The sequence below is a fragment of the Carassius auratus genome, chromosome 32, assembly GCF_003368295.1.
Source record: "Carassius auratus strain Wakin chromosome 32, ASM336829v1, whole genome shotgun sequence".
Taxonomy (NCBI): Eukaryota; Metazoa; Chordata; class Actinopteri; order Cypriniformes; family Cyprinidae; genus Carassius; species Carassius auratus.
Window position 1 is genome coordinate 13,821,686 of NC_039274.1, and position 19,654 is coordinate 13,841,339.

General features: G+C 36.9%; 3 protein-coding genes across 4 annotated transcripts in view; 2 read left to right on the forward strand and 1 right to left on the reverse strand.

Annotated features, from left to right (window-relative positions):
• The window catches only part of LOC113051633 (lysosomal acid phosphatase-like), a 38,106-nt gene extending 34,160 nt beyond the window's left edge, over window positions 1–3,946 (forward strand). The window contains exons 11-13 of one of the 2 annotated variants that reach the window (XR_003276930.1): window positions 2,398–2,508; window positions 2,653–2,731; window positions 2,950–3,029. Coding sequence is in view for 1 of the 2 variants with exons in the window: in XM_026215541.1 (XP_026071326.1) it covers window positions 2,398–2,508; window positions 2,950–3,061; window positions 3,167–3,296 (353 nt within the window). In the remaining variant the exon portion in view is untranslated. Of the gene's footprint in view, window positions 1–2,397; window positions 2,509–2,652; window positions 2,732–2,949; window positions 3,062–3,166 lie in introns of those variants that run through there. The other variant, XM_026215541.1, reaches the window with a different exon arrangement.
• Window positions 3,947–7,458: 3,512 nt separating this feature from the next.
• LOC113051634 (transcriptional adapter 2-beta) lies at window positions 7,459–11,934 on the forward strand. The gene is made up of 2 exons (XM_026215542.1): window positions 7,459–7,896; window positions 8,668–11,934. Exons 1-2 carry the CDS (start codon window positions 7,627–7,629, stop codon window positions 9,853–9,855), a joined length of 1,458 nt encoding a protein of 485 aa, XP_026071327.1. The 5' UTR covers window positions 7,459–7,626; the 3' UTR covers window positions 9,856–11,934.
• Window positions 11,935–12,013: 79 nt separating this feature from the next.
• Window positions 12,014–15,770, reverse strand: grpel1 (GrpE-like 1, mitochondrial). The gene is made up of 4 exons (XM_026215556.1): window positions 15,622–15,770; window positions 14,505–14,661; window positions 13,345–13,426; window positions 12,014–13,252 (listed from the first exon to the last, which is right to left on the reverse strand). The coding sequence occupies exons 1-4, from the start codon at window positions 15,687–15,689 to the stop codon at window positions 12,906–12,908; spliced, it is 654 nt and encodes a 217-aa protein (XP_026071341.1). The 5' UTR covers window positions 15,690–15,770; the 3' UTR covers window positions 12,014–12,905.
• Between the last annotated feature and the right edge of the window lie 3,884 nt (window positions 15,771–19,654).

Sequence of the window (19,654 nt, forward strand, 5' to 3'; positions counted from 1 at the left end):
CTTTAGTTTAAATGTGGTCCCATGAATAGCTTTTATATGGTTCTGTTGTGTTTTTTTTTTATTCTAGAGTCGCACCTAGGTACAAGTCGTATCAGTCCAAAAATACATCATGACTAGGAAAAAATCATATATAAGCCACATTGGACAATAAATCGCATTTATTTAGAACCAAGAACCAAGAGAAAACATTACAGTCTACAGCCGCCAGAGGGCGTTCTATGTTTTCAGTGTAGACCACAGGAGCACTGAGCAGCATAGAGCGCCCTCTCACGGCTGTAGATGGTAATGTTTTCTCTTGGTTCATGTCAAATTAATTTTGATAAATAAGGCTGCATTTACACTGCAGGTCTTGATGCCCAAATCCGATTTTCTGACTATATCCAATTTTTTTCACGACCCGCTTAAATCATCTTTTAAAAGTGTCCCGTATCCGATTTTAGCTTTTACACTATACTCTGCTGAAACTACCAAACATAGACGTGACCCGGAAAAGAAAGAAAAACAGCACGAAATACAATGGATGCAGATGCAAATAAAATTATAAAGTGTTTTGCTTTCCACAATATTTTGAAAAGTCATCAAAAAAATCAGCAAAACATTGGTCTCGTACGGCGGAGAAAAAAGAGGAGCCCTTGTTGCAGCCTGGGTGAATTTCGGGCCTATAATAAGTCTATAATAGTGTGAGTCTCCAGAAGTAAGAACTGGGAGATCTTGCGCGTGCGTCTGATGTTGCTAAAAGTAAGTTATTAATGTTGAAATTTTGGATTAATTATTGTACCTGAAAATCATATTTAGGTCAAATTTGTCTGTTGTTTAGGAACTAAATCCATTGTAAAGAGTGATCTATTTAAGCCCACTGAAATGTTCGAGTGCAGACGATGCAAACACATAAATTTTAGGTAAAAAAAACCAACAAAAAAATAAACACAGATTATTAGCTGATGCTAACTGTCTAGCTAACAAGCTTGCTGGTGCTAACTTGAGGTAATTTTTATAAATAATGTCCAATATTTTTATTCAACCACCTATATATATATATATATATATATATATATATATATATATATATATATATATATATATATATATATATATATATATATATATATTATATTACATCTGGGGAGAAAAGAAAGGATGTGATGTTTAGAACATGGAAACTACAGTAATTATCAAAGTGGGAAGAGATGCACCCCGTTTGGCCAGGGGTGTTTTTACACCACAGACAAGATTTGAGAAGGAAAAAATCATTATGAAAATATAATTATATTTTCATTAAAATGTTCTTCCTAACTTCAGGCCTTATTATCATGTCATATATAACTGTGATGTTCTGTAAAACAACAAACTTTAAAATACTTTGTTCTTACTGGTGAAAATCAGATGGTCTCTGTTTTCTCTCCGGTACATCACAGTGTAAACTTCACAGTTAACATCAATCTCATCAACATAGTCCATATCAACAACAAAAATATATCTTGACTCCATATAGTGGTTATTTTGGAAAAAATCCCAGAAATTTTGAGCAGTAGGATTATAAAAAATATGGGCTAATATTCGGTTGTTAAGTGATGACGTAAGAAGCGCTGTTTCCGGGTCCAAGCCTCAACTCACTTCACTTGAGAATACGACCTCAGCAGCCGTTTATGAGCACTGTTTATTCATATTAATCATTTAAGCTAAACACTTTCAAACTTACGGTTTACACTACAGTCTCCCTGCTCACAGCGTCCCAAACACAAATAATTTTTTAATATTTTTTTTCTGGCTATCTGGGACTTCGGTATGGAGTTAAAGGTTAAGATTATAACTTTTTCGCTAATATTCTATCACATTGTGAGTTTATATTAGCACCTTTTGTTGTTTTCTCGTGGTAACTGATAGAGCGTTTGGACCCGGAAGCGCTGCTACGTGACGTCAGACTTAACAAGCGAATAAAATTAAATTAAGTAGCCTAAATAAAATTACAAATATCTATCTTTCAGTACTTTTTTACTTAAGTACATAACAAATCGAGTACTTTTGTACTTTCACTTGAGTAAAATAGAAAAATTAGTACTTTTACTTTTACTGGAGTAATATTTTACTATATGTATCTGTACTTTTACTCAAGTACTTGATTTGTGTACTTCGTCCACCACTGGAGAAAACATTACCATCTACTGCCGTGAGAGGGCACTCTATGTTTTCAGTGTAGACCACAGGAGCACTGAGTAGCATATAGCGCCATCTCGTGTACTGTTTTCTCTTGGTTCATTTCTCTCGGTTCATGTTAAATTAATTTAGCTAAATATGTCGCAGGACCAGCCAAACTATGAAAAAAAGTGTGACTTATAGTCTGGAAAATACGGTAAATGTTACCTTAAATATATATATATATATTAATGCTATGGTCAGGAGCTGCTGCTGGAGAGGATATACTGGAAGAAGGTGGCACAAAAGAAGAGGAAGAGCAAAACAGAGAGGCAGAAGGCAGCATTAGACAACCATCCCCAGAAGGACCTGATGGTATGCCCATTGTCAGCAATATTATCATGATTCTTCATTTTGGTTAGGTCATATTTAAACTACAACGAATACAAATGAGGTTTATTTTATTGATGTAAAATGTCATACTTGCATTGTCCCTCATAACTGGTTTTACGTGAAAAGCCTAGTTGCAAACAGCCGACCCCCACCCCTTGCAACCCCAGTAATCAAATTCTAGACACTCCCCTGGTAAGGGGCAACAGTAAGTCACCCTTAAACCTATTTGTTCATTAGTGTGAATAGAAATGCATAAAAAATAAATAAATAAACAAATCAGTGTTGTAAAACCTATTTCCAAGGGTGAGTTGTTGATCTAATGATTTTTCTTAAAAGCAATTTATCTGTTAACATTTAGGAGTTTGATGTTAAAATATTAATGAACAAATTCATTACATAAATTATGTTTTTTTTTCAACACAGGTGCCAAGTTACCATCCGAATGCTGTTCTTATACTTTTAGGAGAAATATCCCCATTACTACAATTGACTCCTACATAGAGACAAGCGTGGAATGCCCCAAACCTGGAGTCATGTGAGTTTTAATTGATCATATTCATAATAATTCTAACAGTAAAAATCTATTATACTGTGTTTGTAAGATTTCTGTGTGGAGTAACTGATCTTTTCCTTCTACCAGTTTTGCCATCAAGGCGGGTCTTCGTATCTGCATGGATCCTCAGCTGAGCTGGGTGAAGAGTGCCATGAAAGCAGTCGATGAGCGTGATCTATACAAAAAAAATGAACATCGTGGTCATCCGTTGTTTTAACCCAACAAGTTGGGTTATTTGTTTAACCCAGCATGCTGGGTTGCTTTTATGATTTAAAATTACTATACTGCTGAACCCAAATTGAGCTAGAAATTAAACCTACAAACCTTGTTCATTTTAAAATCCCTTTTACACACACACAGAATGACTATCAAAATGTAAATATTAATTTAAAGAAAACAGTCAAAAGTAACATGCATGTAAGAAGAAATGCAGAAAAGTATGAAGCATTTGTTGAATATATCTTAAGATCAAATGTAACGTTTGTGGTAAATTTTGTCATATACTTTTTTTTTCTTCAAAAAAGCTATTACCGTAATTCCTCAAATAAAAGACAGGGCCTTATTTACCTGAACTGCAGAAGGTAACAGGCTTTTATTGGAGGCAGGCCTTTATTTCTAATTCCATCTGTTTGATAAGTAATTGTTTTGAATAAACCGCTTTAAACTAAAAGCGATAGTGGTCCAGTGGACAGAGATCATAACATTAGCACAGAATCAGTTCAGAATCAGTCACCAAAAGAATCAGTTCGGTTCACACCATAGGTTCAGACGCGCTCTGTGTCATTCTGCTCCACGCTGAATCACGCATGCGCAGTACCCTCAGCTCCTCGGTTCTCGAATTGGACGCGTCCGACAGAAACAATTCTCGGTTCAGTGTACTGATGATCTGAAAACCGATGCAACCGTTTCTTGACTCAAGAACGAGAACCGCTCTGGCAGTGGGCGTGTTCGTTCGTTATTTGCCCCTGATGATTATCCACACAAATTTACCCCCGGCCTTTATTTAAGACTAGCCTTTATTTGTCTGTGTTGACTACGCCCCCGGCCACTATCAGAGGCCCAGCATTTATTTGACTACCGGTTTTTATTTGAGGAATTACGGTATACAATAATTGCAAACTTAGTTAATAGTTCTTTACAAAACTATTCTGGCATGACAGTAAATAAACCACAACATTAACACTGATGTTATAACATTTATCAGAAACGTGTGAAAGAATGTGAGCATGTTTATGAATGACAGAGTAAACTCCATTTCTACTAAACAACGCAGAAAAGGCATTTAACATTTTGTTTTACAAATTATACACCTACAGTTTGTTTCATAGTCCATGAAAATAGATCAGGCATCTCTGCCAATTTTCATGATCTCTTTAGCATAACTGATAGTCATGAAGAAGCCCCATCAGCACAGCATGTGACATCTTCCTCATCCAGGGCAGCGTCCTCCTTTAAAACCACCGCTGCATCAGTTTAGGGGAAAGGACATTCTCTTCTTTGACCAGCATTCATCCCAGTCAACACCTGTTCTTCATCAGTGGCCTAAAAAGAGAAACCCATTTGAAAAAAGAAAACTTTTAATAAAACATTTTCAGATAGAGGTGTATTCACATCAGTAAGGATAGGTAAATAGTCTGTTTTATAATTTCAACACTTTGTGTGGTTGTTTAATGTCTCTGTCCATCACAGCGCTCAAGAATGCTATAATGGAAGCACTAGTGTGAGGGCATGTCATATTGTATAAATAAATATTGTTTTCAGAACAAGGATAATCCTAACAAGGATATATATCATATGCAATATAATTATGTTGTAAATTGCAATATAATATGCAAACAATACTTTTAACAATTTTAACAATCACTTCATCAGCCTCACAATAAATAGGCTATATTACATAACACCATTTGCTTTAGGAAACTAACAGTTAGCTTACATCTTACATCACATCTTACATCTTACATCACGAAAAAGATAATGAATTAACATGTAAATGTTAATAGCCCTCTCTTAAAACCTAAAAAAAAATGTTATATTTTAAAATAAGTAAATATGACATAAGCCACTATAAGCTCTATTGGGAATATTTCCACCTACCATGGTGTCGTCCGATGTTAATGTGACGTGCATGTTATCTTTCATATCCACGTTCCCAACCCAGCACCAAAATTGTGTTAAAACCATAGACTGTATAAAAACAACCCAACGTCCCAAAGGAACACATTTTTGTTTCTTAAGTGAAGTATTAGCTCAGTAAATCTCTTTCTGTAATGCTCTGATATTCTTTTCATTATTATCATGTAAAGCATCATGTCAAGTAACTGCATGTTCTGATCCATTAAGTGCTAAAAGAATTGTTTTACATTTAACTACTGTTAATTTTACTGCAAAATAACATGTAAACAGACAACAATCACCCTGTTCTTAGGAGGATTACAGGGACAATTTATGATTGTATTATTTTAATGTAGGCTGAAGAAAGAAATGTGCTTTTGTTTGATTCTGTATAACAGCAGTTATAGATGTTCTTAAGTCTAATAAAAAGGAATACAAAACGATGATGAAGTTTGTTGTAAAATAATTTCTCTCTTATACTGTACCTCAGCAACAACGGCATAGGAGAGCTTACCAAGACAAGATCAAAGCATTTCTGGTTAAAAACAACAGAAAAAAAGGCAATAAATTGTGACAGAAAAAAATTAACAGGCAGCAAATTAAATTAAGGCAATATATTAACTGAATTTTTATATTAAATAGTTATTTATATGTACATATGTTCATGTTATCAGTTCCGGTGTTCAACCTTTTCTGTGTTCATAAAATTAAAATGTCCTATTTTGCACTCAAGAACACATAATTGAAATTAGTGAGGATAGTATTCAGTACAGCATATACAACACACCACAGACAATAAGTGTTGTGTGACTAAAAAAAGAAAAAAAAAGAAAACAAAAACAAGGAGAAACTGTTTGGTATGGAGTTCCAGTATTTGGGATTCCAAAATAATTGTATTGTTGCTTTTATTTTTTTTTTTGTCTGAAATCTTTTCAACCAAAAAAATCTATTACTAATTTGCACATAGATTCCATAAGCCAATATGGTCTACATTGGCAATACCACGATGCACAAGTTAAAACAGATACAGCTTTTTTTTTTTTTCACATGAAGTATTAATAAATTACCTTTCAAAGCAAGATTACTCAAAGTACTACTACTAATAAGTTGTATTTATGCTAATCTACAGGTTAGGTTGTAAATGATATTCATGCATGGTACTAAGAGAATCTTGTCTGTTGATGTGTTTTAAAGTTCCAAAAAAGTAAAAACCATGACCACTTGATTATTAAAACATGAAAGATTTTTCAACATCAATTGCCCACTGGGAATTCCGACAGTGTCCATATGTTTCTCATTGGGACAAATGAAGATTCGAGTCCGTGTATCTTGAGCCACTGAAACAGAGACGAGACATCACACAGAGGATCTTGTAATATGGGCAAGATCATATAAATTATATTGGCTCCTTTTTTGTTTTTGGCTCTTCGTTATGCCCAGCCCTTCATGTTCCAATCTAAATTACATCAGAACATAAAAAAAACAATACAAATTATAATAACATTAAAGCCCATTAAAAAATAAAATTACATTTTGATTGTGTTTTAACTTGTTTTACAACTGAAACATAAGCTTAGTAAATTTCTTCCTGTGATGATAATTTTTTTTTTGTTATTGTGGAATCATGACAAATATCTACAGGTTTCCTTTTTGAGTTTGTTGTATCTTTAATCTTCTGCATTAAATGTCAATACCTTTTCTAACTGTACCTTTACTGTAGAAGAATGCAGTAAACTTGTTTTAACTGATAGTGTCATGATTCCTATACAACAACTTACTTATTATCTTTAAGCAGTATTAGTACCATATTTGTTATTTTGCCACATTATTTGAATCATCTGAATCATAATTTCTATATCGATTAAAGCAACTCTTAAATTGTTTTTGTTCTAGTTTATAATTGTTTTATATTACACACTTAATTCCAATTATATATATATATATATATATATATATATATATATATATATATATATATATATATATATATATATATATATATATAAATTACATTACAAAAAAATTACAAATGAATATTCCTATGAATATTTTTGTTAAATTCTTGTACGGCAATAAAGGCAAGGTTAATCAAATGGCCAAACAAAATCTAAAATAAATTCTTCTGTCTGTCTTCTGCTGTTAATGCAACACTTTAAAGTATTTACATTTAATAAAATTAATTAACCTAAAAATAATGACATGCAATTTCTCAAAAGTAACCAACGTTTAGCTCATGAAACACCTAAACTATTTTGTGTCTGTACTGGAGTGCGTGCTTGTTGCCATGGTCATCCACAGCGAGAGCCAATCGCAAGCATCCGCTGTGAACTTATTAATATTAATGAGACGCAGCGGCGTGACCGGAGATACTCCACTGCGCATGCCCAGCCCCGCGCCACTGCTGCTTCCAACAACAAGCGGTAGTAAGCAATATGGCCGACCTAGGGAAGAAGTACTGCGTGAACTGTCTTGCAGATGTTACGAATTTGCGGATTCGCTGTGCCGAATGCCAAGATATTGAACTCTGTCCGGAGTGCTTCTCTGCAGGTGCTGAAATCGGCAACCATAGGCGATGGCACGGCTATCAGCAAGTTGACGGCGGGCGCTTCTCGCTCTGGGGTCCCGAGGCAGAGGGAGGATGGACCAGCAGGGAAGAGCAGTCGCTGCTCGATGCCATCGAGCAATATGGATTTGGTAACTGGGTACGATTCTCAAATGAGTCTATATCGATGCGGCTTTAATAAAATTATTTTGCATTGCAACACGTGCACATCAACACAAAATGGTCATGTTGATTCAGCAACAAATGATGCATAGCTGACTTAACTAACTTAGAGAAAATAGTTTGTTAGGAATCAACCAGATCCCCTAGGTGTGTGTGGTGCATATTGTCTTGAAGGATTATTTAACCCAAAAATGTATTTCAATTTTGGTCATTAATAACAGCTGCAGAGTATAGAGTTTCCACAGAGAGAACAAACTGTGCTTTGCACTATTACTGAAAGCACTGCCTTTGTTATTCATTAATATTTGCATAGCTTATTTGCATTAATATAACGTATTAAGACATTACATACATGTTTGAGTCTGTAACTTTAATATTATTATGACCTGTATGTTAAAAGCTTCACCCAATTATGAAAATTCTGTCATCATTTACTCTCCCTCTTTTTCTTCCAAATCCATAAGACTTTCTTTAATCTTCGAGACACAAAATGAATAATTTTTTTTATAAAAGCTGATGAGATTTCTGTCCCTCAATTGAAAGACAAAAAACTTTCAAAATCTTCATAAAGACATTTTAAAGCTAGTAAACATGAATCAAGAGGTTTAATCCACGTCTTCTCAGGAGACAGAGTTGCCATCTTCATTTGTGTTTTCATTGTGTTTGTAACGACATTAGGGTGGGTAAATGACAGAAATTAATTTCTGGATGAACTAACTCTGTATCCTTGTTCATTTCTGTGTGTTAGGAGGATATGGCAGCCCACGTGGGTGCCTCACGCACCCCTCAGGAGGTCATGGACCATTATGTGAGCATGTATATCCATGGGAATCTGGGCAAAGCCTGCATCCCTGACAGCATCCCCAACCGTGTGACAGACCACACCTGTCCCAGTGGAGGTCCGCTGTCTCCTAGTTTGACTACCCCTTTGCCTCCTCTAGACATATCTGTGGCAGAGCAGCAACAGCTTGGATATATGCCGCTCCGTGATGACTACGAGATCGAATACGACCAAGAGGCAGAGAAACTCATCAGTGGCCTGTCTGTGAACTACGACGATGAAGATATCGAGATCGAGATGAAACGAGCCCATGTGGACATGTACGTGCGGAAGCTGCGTGAGCGCCAGCGACGGAAAAACATCGCTCGTGATTACAATTTAGTGCCAGCCTTTCTGGGACGGGACAAAAAGGATAAAGAGCGAGAACGACCAGGTGGAACAGGAGGGGTTGGGGGCGTAGGTGGAGCTGTAGGATTGGGAGGTGGTACCTCCATTATTCCGACAGGGTCACTGGGCTCCTCTTCAACCGCAACGCCAAAACGCAAAATCACCAAGGAAGAGAAAGAGCAACGGACAAAACTCCGTGCACTCTGCCAGTTCATGCCACAACGTGAGTTTGAAGAATTCTTTGATAACATACACAAAGAGCGCATGCTGCGGGTGAAAGTTCGGGAGCTTCAGCGTTATCGGCGGAATGGCATCACAAGACTCGACGAGTCGGCCGAGTATGAGGCAGCACGCCACAAACGGGAAAAACGGAAAGAAAATAAAAGCATTGCTGGCTCAAAGAGAGGTAGCAGTGGTGGAGGAGGAGCGACCGGGTTTGGAGGAGGAGTTGGAGCAGGAGGTGGGCTTGGAGGAGGTGGAGGAGTCAGTGCCATCAAAGAGGAAGGGAAGGACAGTGAGTTCTCCGCCATTGAGAAACTGTCTGGCTTTGAGCTGCTTTCTGATCGGGAAAAGGTACTGTGCAACTCTATGAACCTAAGTCCCACACGCTATCTGACTGTCAAGACTATCATCATCAAAGATCACTTACAGAAAAGGCAGGGCATTCCCTCGAAAAGCCGCCTACCCAGCTACCTGGACAAGATGCTGAAAAAACGGATTCTGAATTTCCTGTCGGAGAGCGGCTGGATATCCCGAGAAGCCTCGTAACCACACTGTCCAAAGATTTGGCTGTAAGAATAATGACTGTAAACATATTTTTCTACCGTTTTATATTGCATCTCAGAAAAGCCTGTGAAAACAAAATGACTGTAGGTGCCACACTACTGGATGTGGGCCTTCAGTCAGTCTAACATGTCTGTTTTCGGTCTCAGATCTTCTCATAGGAACATAAACATGGTTATAGAAGGTACTAAATCAGTAACAATAGGAAACTTTCCATAAGTTGTCCTTTGTAATATGTCAGAGTATACAACAATAACCCATTGCCCCACGTTAAAATGCCTGTTGAATGTTTCCTGCCAATAGAGAATGAATAGAGTGTTTAATGTTGGACAGAGCAGATCTTTAAAATGGGTTCAGTGTTTCTTGTTTGGTAATAAGGAAACTAGGTCAGGTTGCCAAAAGTCTAACGTACTTGTGTTCTAACCTGAATTTGCCGGTTTCAGTTGGATTTATTTGGTTTTGTCAATTGTGGGAATGTTGAGTCACATGAGGCATGCTCCATACTATCTAAATGTCTGAAGTTCATGTTTGATGATTATTATTTGTTGGAGTTGACCTTTGTGAGGTTATGTTACATTGAGCATGTTTCAGAGGCTCAAGTTAAATGGCGAATACCCCGATTATATAAAGTATTAGTTTGATATCATTCTTATTTGTTGGGTAATGGGAGGGAAAAAAAGTCAACACAGCATCAAGGGTTCTCATGTCAACATGTTCACAGTTTATAAGCTGAGACTGTATGTTATAAATGCATACTACAGTTTTTTAATTTTCAAATGACAAAAATCTTCATGCAATACCAAATCTTAGATTACAACGGAGACATATTTTTCCATGATTTTTAATGTTATTATTGACTGATTGAGTCTACCCCAAAGCTGTAGAAGGCTAAGAAAAGCACTGTTCACAGAGGCCAATATAGTTTTGAAATGTTTAATATATTAAGAGTCAAATAGAATTGAAAGGCACAGTATCATTTTTTTGTTTGTTTTTGTATACAATAATGGAAACAACTGTGTTAAGTGTGAATCTGTTGTAAAGGACAAGGTGGTGGTCCTCATCTGCTTTTATACAATAGTTTTTGCCCAAGAGATTGGTACATATAAAGTCCCATAAACAGTCATTCATTACTGAGTATGCTTATGTTCTGTGCCTTGAAGCATATTTGCCCTGGTTGATGCTTTTTATTCCTTTCCTTTTCCTTGAAATTAATATTATATTTTAATATTAACTTGTACCACATCAAAAATGTACAAAGATTAAGGTTTATTTTAGATGTTATTTTGGCTTGATTGTTTTTCTTCAGATTTCTATGGTAGCTGTAACTGCCCCACACAAAAATATTTGTTATGACTAAAGCCATTAAAAGGAAATGGGCACAGTTGTGCTCGGAGAGAAACTCATTCAAGACATATATGTAGGATATTGGCTGTGTGACCGTTTGATAAAAACTGGATGTAGGCATTAAAGAAACGGTTATATCTCATGAAACTTGGTCTAATGAAATTATGAAGCAAATATGAAGGGGTCTTTTCTTTTTCCACTGTGTTCTTTCGCTGCCTTTTTATTTCATTTGTATAAAGGTGCTTACATTTTTAGAAAGGGTTAGTTTGCAGGTTATGCTTTATGGTTGAAGGAAACCCGATCACTGGTTAAAGTACCCAAGCCATTATTCAAGACTAGTTTAATCAACCAACATTACATTGTTTTTGAGGAAAAATTTACCAATTATTAGGGTAAATATTTACACTTTAAAAATCATTCAATATGCTATTTTAGAGAATATAAATATTTTCACAAAGTAAAAACCAATTTTAAAGTAAATGTGAGCAGAGATATGAGAATTACCATGACGTCACAAAAAGACACTATTGCAAGTTAATTTTTAAAAACAATGTGAAATTTCAAAAGGTTTTTCTTTTTGCTTCATTGTGCCATGTATGTCCTCTGGTAAAATAGTCAATTTGGGAATTATCATATTTGTCAAAATGTTGAGTATGTGGAAAGTATTTTATTGCATATGTCATGTTATTTCCTACTTTGTATTAAAGTGTTGAAATATAACCTTTTTGTCTGTTATTAAGAAAATAACATTCCACCTAAAATGACCAACAAACCTATGGAAGGTGTAATAATGACACCATTTAAAAGGAGGTAAATTCTTTATTTGACAGTTGTCTGCTTGTTCACATAGATGGAAACATTTAATCCAATACCTTTTTAAATTTGACGTTAATATTTTTAATATAATTCTATTCATATTTCAACCACAATTTCTAAGGACTGATCTTTCAAGGGGCCTTCAATGCTTCTTCTTTTCCCAAGATCTCCACAAAAGCCACATCAGTAGTTATTACAATCAGTGGACTAACGTGTGATGTTTCATCAGGTTTGCACACTAGGAGACTAATGGTGAAAGTTAGAGAAACAACTGCCAGTAGGCAGATTATTGTAAAATTATGCATTTTATTTTTGGATAAAATGTTACTCTCCAATCCTGTAAAGAAGACTTAATTGTTCTCTCATACAAACTGAAAAACTGCATAACACGGACAACAAAAGTGGAATTTACCAACTGCTGTCACAGACATCACCAAACCTGTAACATTCTTCAGTGAAATAATTAATGTAAGAGCAAATAAGCATGATAAGAAAAGATGTTCAACAATTTAATATGCTGCAGTGTTCCTTTAAAAGCTTTAGATTATTCAAAAGCTTCCGTTTCTCAGAAAGTCTCAGAAGTCCCTGGAAAGGTGATGATCCTCCAGAGAATACTGATGCATCCAGTCAAAGGTTCTGTGACTCTTCTACTGTACCTCATACATGCTCAACTCTTGTTTTTTTTTTGTTTTGTTTTTTACTGAATTATTAAATCACAAAGTTTAGTCTGGGATTGTCCTTCAGTTGTCAATATATTGGATTTCACCTCTCGGAGGCACAAAAAAAACAAAAAAACAGTGGAGCTTAAGACCAGCTAACTTACAGAAATCAATCAGTTGACCCGGCCATAAACCCATCAAAGTGTGTAAGACAAGTTAGGGGGCTTTGACTACACCCACCAGAGCTGGCCGTAGAGTACGACCATGCAGCTTGTAGCCTACTTTAGTAACTACAGCTATGGTACCTGCCTCCTTGCCCTCCACAGGTGCGTGAAAGACAGCCTCATGCTCATAAGGGTCAAACTTCTGACCATCAGGGTTAAGCTTAACAAGGCCGTGTTTTTGGAAGACCTTTTGGATCTGCACCTCAGTCATTACAAGGCCATCATAGAGATTCTTCAGGTGTGGATTCGCAGTAGATATTTCAGTTTTTGGTACGCTTTCTGTTGCCTTCTCCAAGATGTCAGCCACCTCCAAGAGATCTTTACAGAAGCCCTGGATTCCTGAGAAAAGAGATGGGAGTTACATTTTTTTATAAACTGACCAGAAATGTTGGTTCACAAAAACTGCTTATAAAAGAATTCTAATAGCTTACCATAAAGCTTAGCATCATCAATCATCTTTTGACTCCTTTGCCTAAGGTTCTCAGTGTCTGCTAGCGCTCGCTTGTATTTATCCTTCAGCAAAAGACGATTAACAAAAAGATCAGACAATGAACTACAAACAGCATGCTGAATCTTCAAATCCATATTCTATTTAAACTGCTCCCCTCAACAAAGATAAAAGAAAAACACATATTTGACAAATGACAAAACCTCATTAACTATTTGCAATGATTTTCTTTTCTTAAATACCTGCAATCATTTGAATAAAGAACTCAGCAGATTTTATTGTATTGGAATATTACAAGGAATAATGACAATATTTTTGGAGTTTCTGTAATAAGTAATCTGAATGCTTCACATGTAAAGAAATGACTAGGCTGCTGTTAGAGACTCAAACTCACATCCCGAGCGAGGCAAGGAAATCTTCTGAACATCACTAATCTGAAACACGAACTTCTTAATAAATAGAATAATTTTTGTAAACAAATATGAATAAAAATGGATAAAAGTGTCCTCAGTGTAGGGTAATCTTGCATAGCCAGACCTTCAGTCTGATGGCTGAAGGTCTGGAATCCATAGCAGCTTTCATTGGCCAAGGCCCAGCCATGAGACTGTTTGACCATTGTCAAACAACCAATCACAGTTCGTTTCCTTCAGCGTGACATTTCGGGTTGTGGAAATGTCACCACAAAAACAGACCGGTGTGGAGATTCTATGCCGCAAACGTTACATTTTTCACATACTTAATGAAAATCCAGCATTTCGTTTATCCTGATAAGTGCTTGTCGTCACAGTTGTAAACACAATGGCTTTCTTTCGTAAGGGGGTTTGGCGCCACGGTATCTTTGTTTCCAGATGTAACATTAAAGAACGCGACACACACGTCTCGCGGAAATCCTGTAGAATTCAACCAATCCAATGACGACTTCAACACTCCTGAAGTGTTACCACTTTTGTGTGCCATATGCATCAGAAGTTTACCCAACGGTCCGTGGGCGTGACATGTATGTGTAGGGAAACTAAAAGAGCTGTGGTGTCCTTGAAATACAAGGGCAACTGAAGGTCAGGATGTGCGGTGGAAATAAAAACTTCTATTGTCAGATTTCATGTAAATTTACATCTACAACAGATGCTAAGAATACAGCAATACCGTAACATCTTTTAGCTGTTCTTCCAGTTGTGTCTTTTCTTCTATGAAGGCTTTCTCAGCTGCACTGGGCTCTGGTTTCTGAGTCACATTCTCTTCTTCAGTCCCAGGCACTGAGCTTTTCTGTTGGGCTGCCGTGCAAAGGAGGCGTGGAGTCGCCCTGAGAGAAGTTAAAAGATGAGAATATTCACCAACAGATCCCTTGCATTACAGGTTAAATAAAAATTTTATTACATTTATGCATTTAGCAGACACTTTTATCCAAAGCGACTTACAGTGCATTCAGGTTATCAATTTTAACCTATCATGTGTTACCGGAGAATCGAACCCCCAACCTTAAGCTTGATAGCGCAATGCTCTACTAATTGAGCTACAGGAACGGTTATATAAATATATATTTTATTTCATGCTGACTGTAACAGAAATTGTCATGGTGAAGCAAGTATGTAAAAACCAGTAAAAAAATTTAAAAAAGTTCTATAATAGACTACGGTAGTTAATTTAAAATAACTGCTTCTTTATGGGTAACAGTCATATCTGAATGGGTGATGTAAGTTTTACTTTTGAGCATGTAAAGAATTTAACCTTAAACTGGTTAATTTTATTGTAGAATATATATGACAGGGCATTCTAGATACCTTGACATATGCAACTGGTTAAGAGATAGTCTACACCTATCATGAAGTGAAATAGTGGCAGTACAACTAGTATAGACTTCAGTAAGTGTTTTAACACTAGCAGGCGTTGGAAACAAGTCTTTCATTGCCATGCCAACTTGTGGAAACTATTTTTAAAGGCTTAAAGAGATTAAAACTAAAATCCTGAACTCAATGGAAAAACGTTCTGTATGTAACATACAATTATAAATGACAGACCTTAAAGAAAACAAAAACTGAGAAGCAACTGTAATCCCATGTAACTAAACGTATCTGACAGGACAAAAAGACAATAATGTCTAAACACTGTGACGTGAAGGTAATATCACTGAGGGTCCTTTAGCATCAAACATTCATTAGTGTAAAGCCCACGCAACGGAAAGATAATTCATTTTTGCAAAATATTTAACGTTACCCAAGCATGGACATCATCTACACACGATAACAGTGCTACGAAAACTTACCTTACTAGTGAAGGGGACGCTATGATAGAAGAGGTCTGTCTGATCGCACGCACACACCAGGTCGCCATCGTCCCACAGTGTCCACGCTGAGAGACCTGCAGAGTGGAGTGTCTCGTTCAACCAATCGCAGCTCCTGTTCTTACATGCTTGCCTTACACGACCAATCCTCGGTGTAGTCAAAACTGACGTAATTCTGTAGTTTGGTTGAGAGGAAGGTCGAAACATTCTGCACGTGACAAGGGACCGCGTCGTGTTCCTTGGCCGACTGAAGGTTACCTCACACTTTTATTACTCAACAACACCGAGCCTTTACTTCACTCCCAGTCCATCAATTCAGGAAACACACATGAATACATTTAAAACCTGCTGTCGAAATTGCATTAAATCTGTATTGGAAGACTCGTATTTTATCGTGGATAGTGTAAATAATTCAAATGTAGATGCAGACATGTAACCTTAAGTTAACAGAAATTCTTAGTGGTCAGACTTAATGACATGAGTGATGGAAATTCTAAAACAACAACAACATCTAATTGTATATTTACATCATGTATATGTTTAATTATAAAAAATATTATTATTTTTTTTAACTTAATCAGTTGTCAATATTTAGAATTAAAGTAGATGTTTTTGTGAATTTTCTTTCATGTTTTAAAGCAGACAAATGACATTGTTTACTCTTTAAATTTAGGCCAGTAATCCTCTGATTCTCAGTCAGCCTTGTCTGACTCTTGGATAAATCATCTGAGAGATTAAGGTCATGAAATCCTAACTTGTGTCCTGATTTATGTTTACAAACAGTTTCTGCTTGCATAAGGAAGATTTCACGTCTTTGTCATGCCTCACGTTTGACCTGATAACCCTTTCTAGGTCAAAATGTTGTCTAGGGGTGCTCCGATCGTTAATGCGCATCTCGTCAGTAAAGCCGGTTCTCTAATCAGCGGTTAATTCTATCAGGCGCGTGATTTCACATAGAGCAGCTGTTACTAAACAGAGCCGTTGTTAACTGAGAAGATGCGCCAATAAACGCTGAAAATGAAGTGGATTTGCGCATCTTCTCTATTAACAATGGCTCTGTGTATTAACAGCTGCTCTATGTGAAATCACTAACCGCTGATTAGAGAACCGGCTTTACTGACGAGATGCGCATTAACAATCGGCTGATCGTGATCGGAGCACCCCTAATGTTGACATCAAATATGAATGGTTAGCACTGTGCCAGTGTAAAACAAATAAATAAAATAAAACACCTTCTACATGCATAGCCACCTTACTGCATGTTTGATGGGATATGCATATATTATTTTGGAATTCCAATTTGTATTTCCAGCTTAATGTTAGACTTTGGGTTGGTAGTCTTGTCTTTTGACTTGTATTCTTGTGTTTTGTAGGTTAGCACTCTTTCTGAATTTGTGGAAAGATTTTATACATACATGCAATATACAAATTTACAGGTGCATATCAATAAATTAGAATGTTGTGGAAAAGTTCATTTCAGTAATTCAACTTAAATTGAGAAAATTGTTTATTAAATAATTTCATTGCACAAAGACTGAATTAGTTTAAGTTTTTGGTTCTTTTAATTGTAATGATTTTGGCCCACATTTAACAAAAACTCACCAATTCACCATCTCAACAAATTAGAATACTTCATAAGACCAAGAAAAAAAAAAAAAATTGTGAATTGTTGGCCTTCTAGAAAGTATGTTGATTTACTGTACATGTACTCAATACTTGGCTCCTTTTGCTTTAATTATTGCCTCACTTCGGCGTGGCATGGAGGTGATCAGTTTGTGGCACTGCTAAGGTGGTATGGAAGCCCAGGATTCTTTGACTGTGGCTTTCAGCTCATCTGTATTTTTAAGTCTATTGTTTCTCATTTTCGTATAGATTCTCTATGAGGTTCAGATCTGGTGAGTTTGCTGGCCAGTCAAGGACACCAACACCATGGTCATTTAACCAACTTTTGGTGCTTTTGGCAGTGTGGGCAGATGCCAAATCTTAAAAAAAAAGTGACTTAAAAAAAAAAAACCCAGAGTGGACCAACACCAGCAGATGACATTAGACCCCAAATCATCACAGACTATGGAAACTCAACACTGGATTCAAACAATTTAGGCTATGATCTTCTTTAGTGTAAATGATGTGACATACACCCAAGTATATTGACCCATACTCAGAATTCGTGCTCTGCATTAAACCCATCGAAAGTGCGCACACACAGCAGTGAACACACATGCGGTGGAGTGGGCAGCCATTTATGCTGCAGTACCCGGGTTCGGTGCCTTGCTCAAGAGAACCTAATTCATGATATTGCCAGCACAAGACTCAAACCCACAACCCTGGGGTCAGGAGTCAAACTCTCTAACCACTAGGCCTTCAGACTCTAGGAGCTTGGTTTCCAAATGAAATACAAAACTTGCTCTCATCTGAAAAGAGGACTTTGGACCACCGGGCTACAGTCCAGTTCTTCTTCTCCTTAGCCCAGGTAAGACGCCTCTGATGTTGTATGTGGTTCAGGGGTGGCTTAGCAAGAGGAATAAGACAACTGTAGCCAAATTCCTTGACACATCTGTATGCCTTGACCCCAGCTTCAGTCCATTCCTTGTGAAGTTCACTCAAATTCTTGAACTGATTTGGCTTGACAATCCTCATAAGGCTGCGGTTCTCTCGGTTGGTTGTTCATCTTTTTCTTCCACACTTTTTCCTTCCACTCAACTTTCTGTTAATATGCTTGGATACAGCACTCTGTGAACAGCAGCTTCTTCGGCAATGAATGTTTGTGGCTTACCCTCCTTGTGAAGGGTGTCAATGAGTGTCTTCTGAACCACTGTCAGATCAGCAGTCTTCCCCATGATTGTGTAGCCCAGTGAAACAAACTAAGAAACCATTTTGGAGGCTTAAGAAACCTTTGCAGGTGTGCTGATTTGATTAGCTGATTGGCATGTGACCTTATTCTAATTTGTTGAGATCGTGAATTGGTGGGTTTTTATTAAATTTGAGCCAAAATCATTACAATTAAAAGAACTGCAGACATAAACTAGTTCAGTCTGTGTGCATTGAATTTATTTAATACACAAGTTTCACAATTTGAGTTGAATTACTGAAATGAATTTTTCCAGAACATTCTAATTCATTGAGATGCACCTGTATACAGTTGCAATGAAAATTATTAAACACCACAGATACTGCAGTACTTTACAAATACAAGCTTCTCTGAAGATCCATGATTTTATCAAAATTGCATCAATAACATTTTACTGACATATTATAAGTAATAATGTCAGTATTTTTAGAGTGGGGTTTTGTGTTTTGTTTGTAGTACTCAATCTCCTGTGGATGCGGAGCTTGGGCCAGGACTGATTGCCAGTGTGATGGACCCACCATTGATGTCAGTGAGAGCAGCTGGCATCCCCAGGTCCTCAGCACAGGCCGGAAGTCATTCATTTTCAATGTGAGCCGGCATCGAGAAACTGCGCGGCGCGACTAGGCAATTAAGAGTGTCGAGGATAGTTGAAATCAGTTTAACTTTATGGTTATGTCAGCATTCTGTCACCAATGGAGTTTCGGTTCCTTGCCACTGTCGCCTCTGGTTGCTTTGTTGTGGTCACTTCATCTACAGCGATATCGTTGACTTGATTGAAAATAAATGCACAGACACTATTTAAACTGAACAGAGATGGCATTAATGATGAACTGCCTTTAACTGTCAATTTGCATTATTGACACACTGTTTTCCTAATGAATGTTGTTCAGTTGCTTTGACGCAATGTTTTTTGTTTAAAGCGCTATATAAATAAAGGTGACTGGACTTGACTTTGACCTGGTGGTCTCCTGTGCCATTGCATGATGGCTCTGGCCTTTCACTGTTCCACAAGTCTGCCATTACTCCATGGTCCAGACCTTCCACTATACACAAATGACTGCACTTCAAAGAACCCTCTCTCAAGCTACTGGAATTTTCAGACAACACCACACTCATCTGCCTCATTCAGGATGGTGACAAGGCTGCTTACAGAATGGAGATTAAAGA

Bases quoted from the DNA above. Each gene is read 5' to 3' on its own strand.
- LOC113051634 (XM_026215542.1), top strand. From the start codon at position 7,627: ATGGCCGACCTAGGGAAGAAGTACTGCGTGAACTGTCTTGCAGATGTT. The intron at 7,897-8,667 runs GTACGATTCTCA...TCTGTGTGTTAG, and splicing joins AATATGGATTTGGTAACTGG to GAGGATATGGCAGCCCACGT.
- grpel1 (XM_026215556.1), bottom strand. From the start codon at position 15,689: ATGGCGACCTGGTGTGTGCGTGCGATCAGACAGACCTCTTCTATCATA. The intron at 14,662-15,621 runs GTAAGTTTTCGT...AACTTCTCTCAG, and splicing joins GCGTCCCCTTCACTAGTAAG to GGCGACTCCACGCCTCCTTT. The intron at 13,253-13,344 runs GTAAGCTATTAG...CTCTTTTCTCAG, and splicing joins TGATGATGCTAAGCTTTATG to GAATCCAGGGCTTCTGTAAA.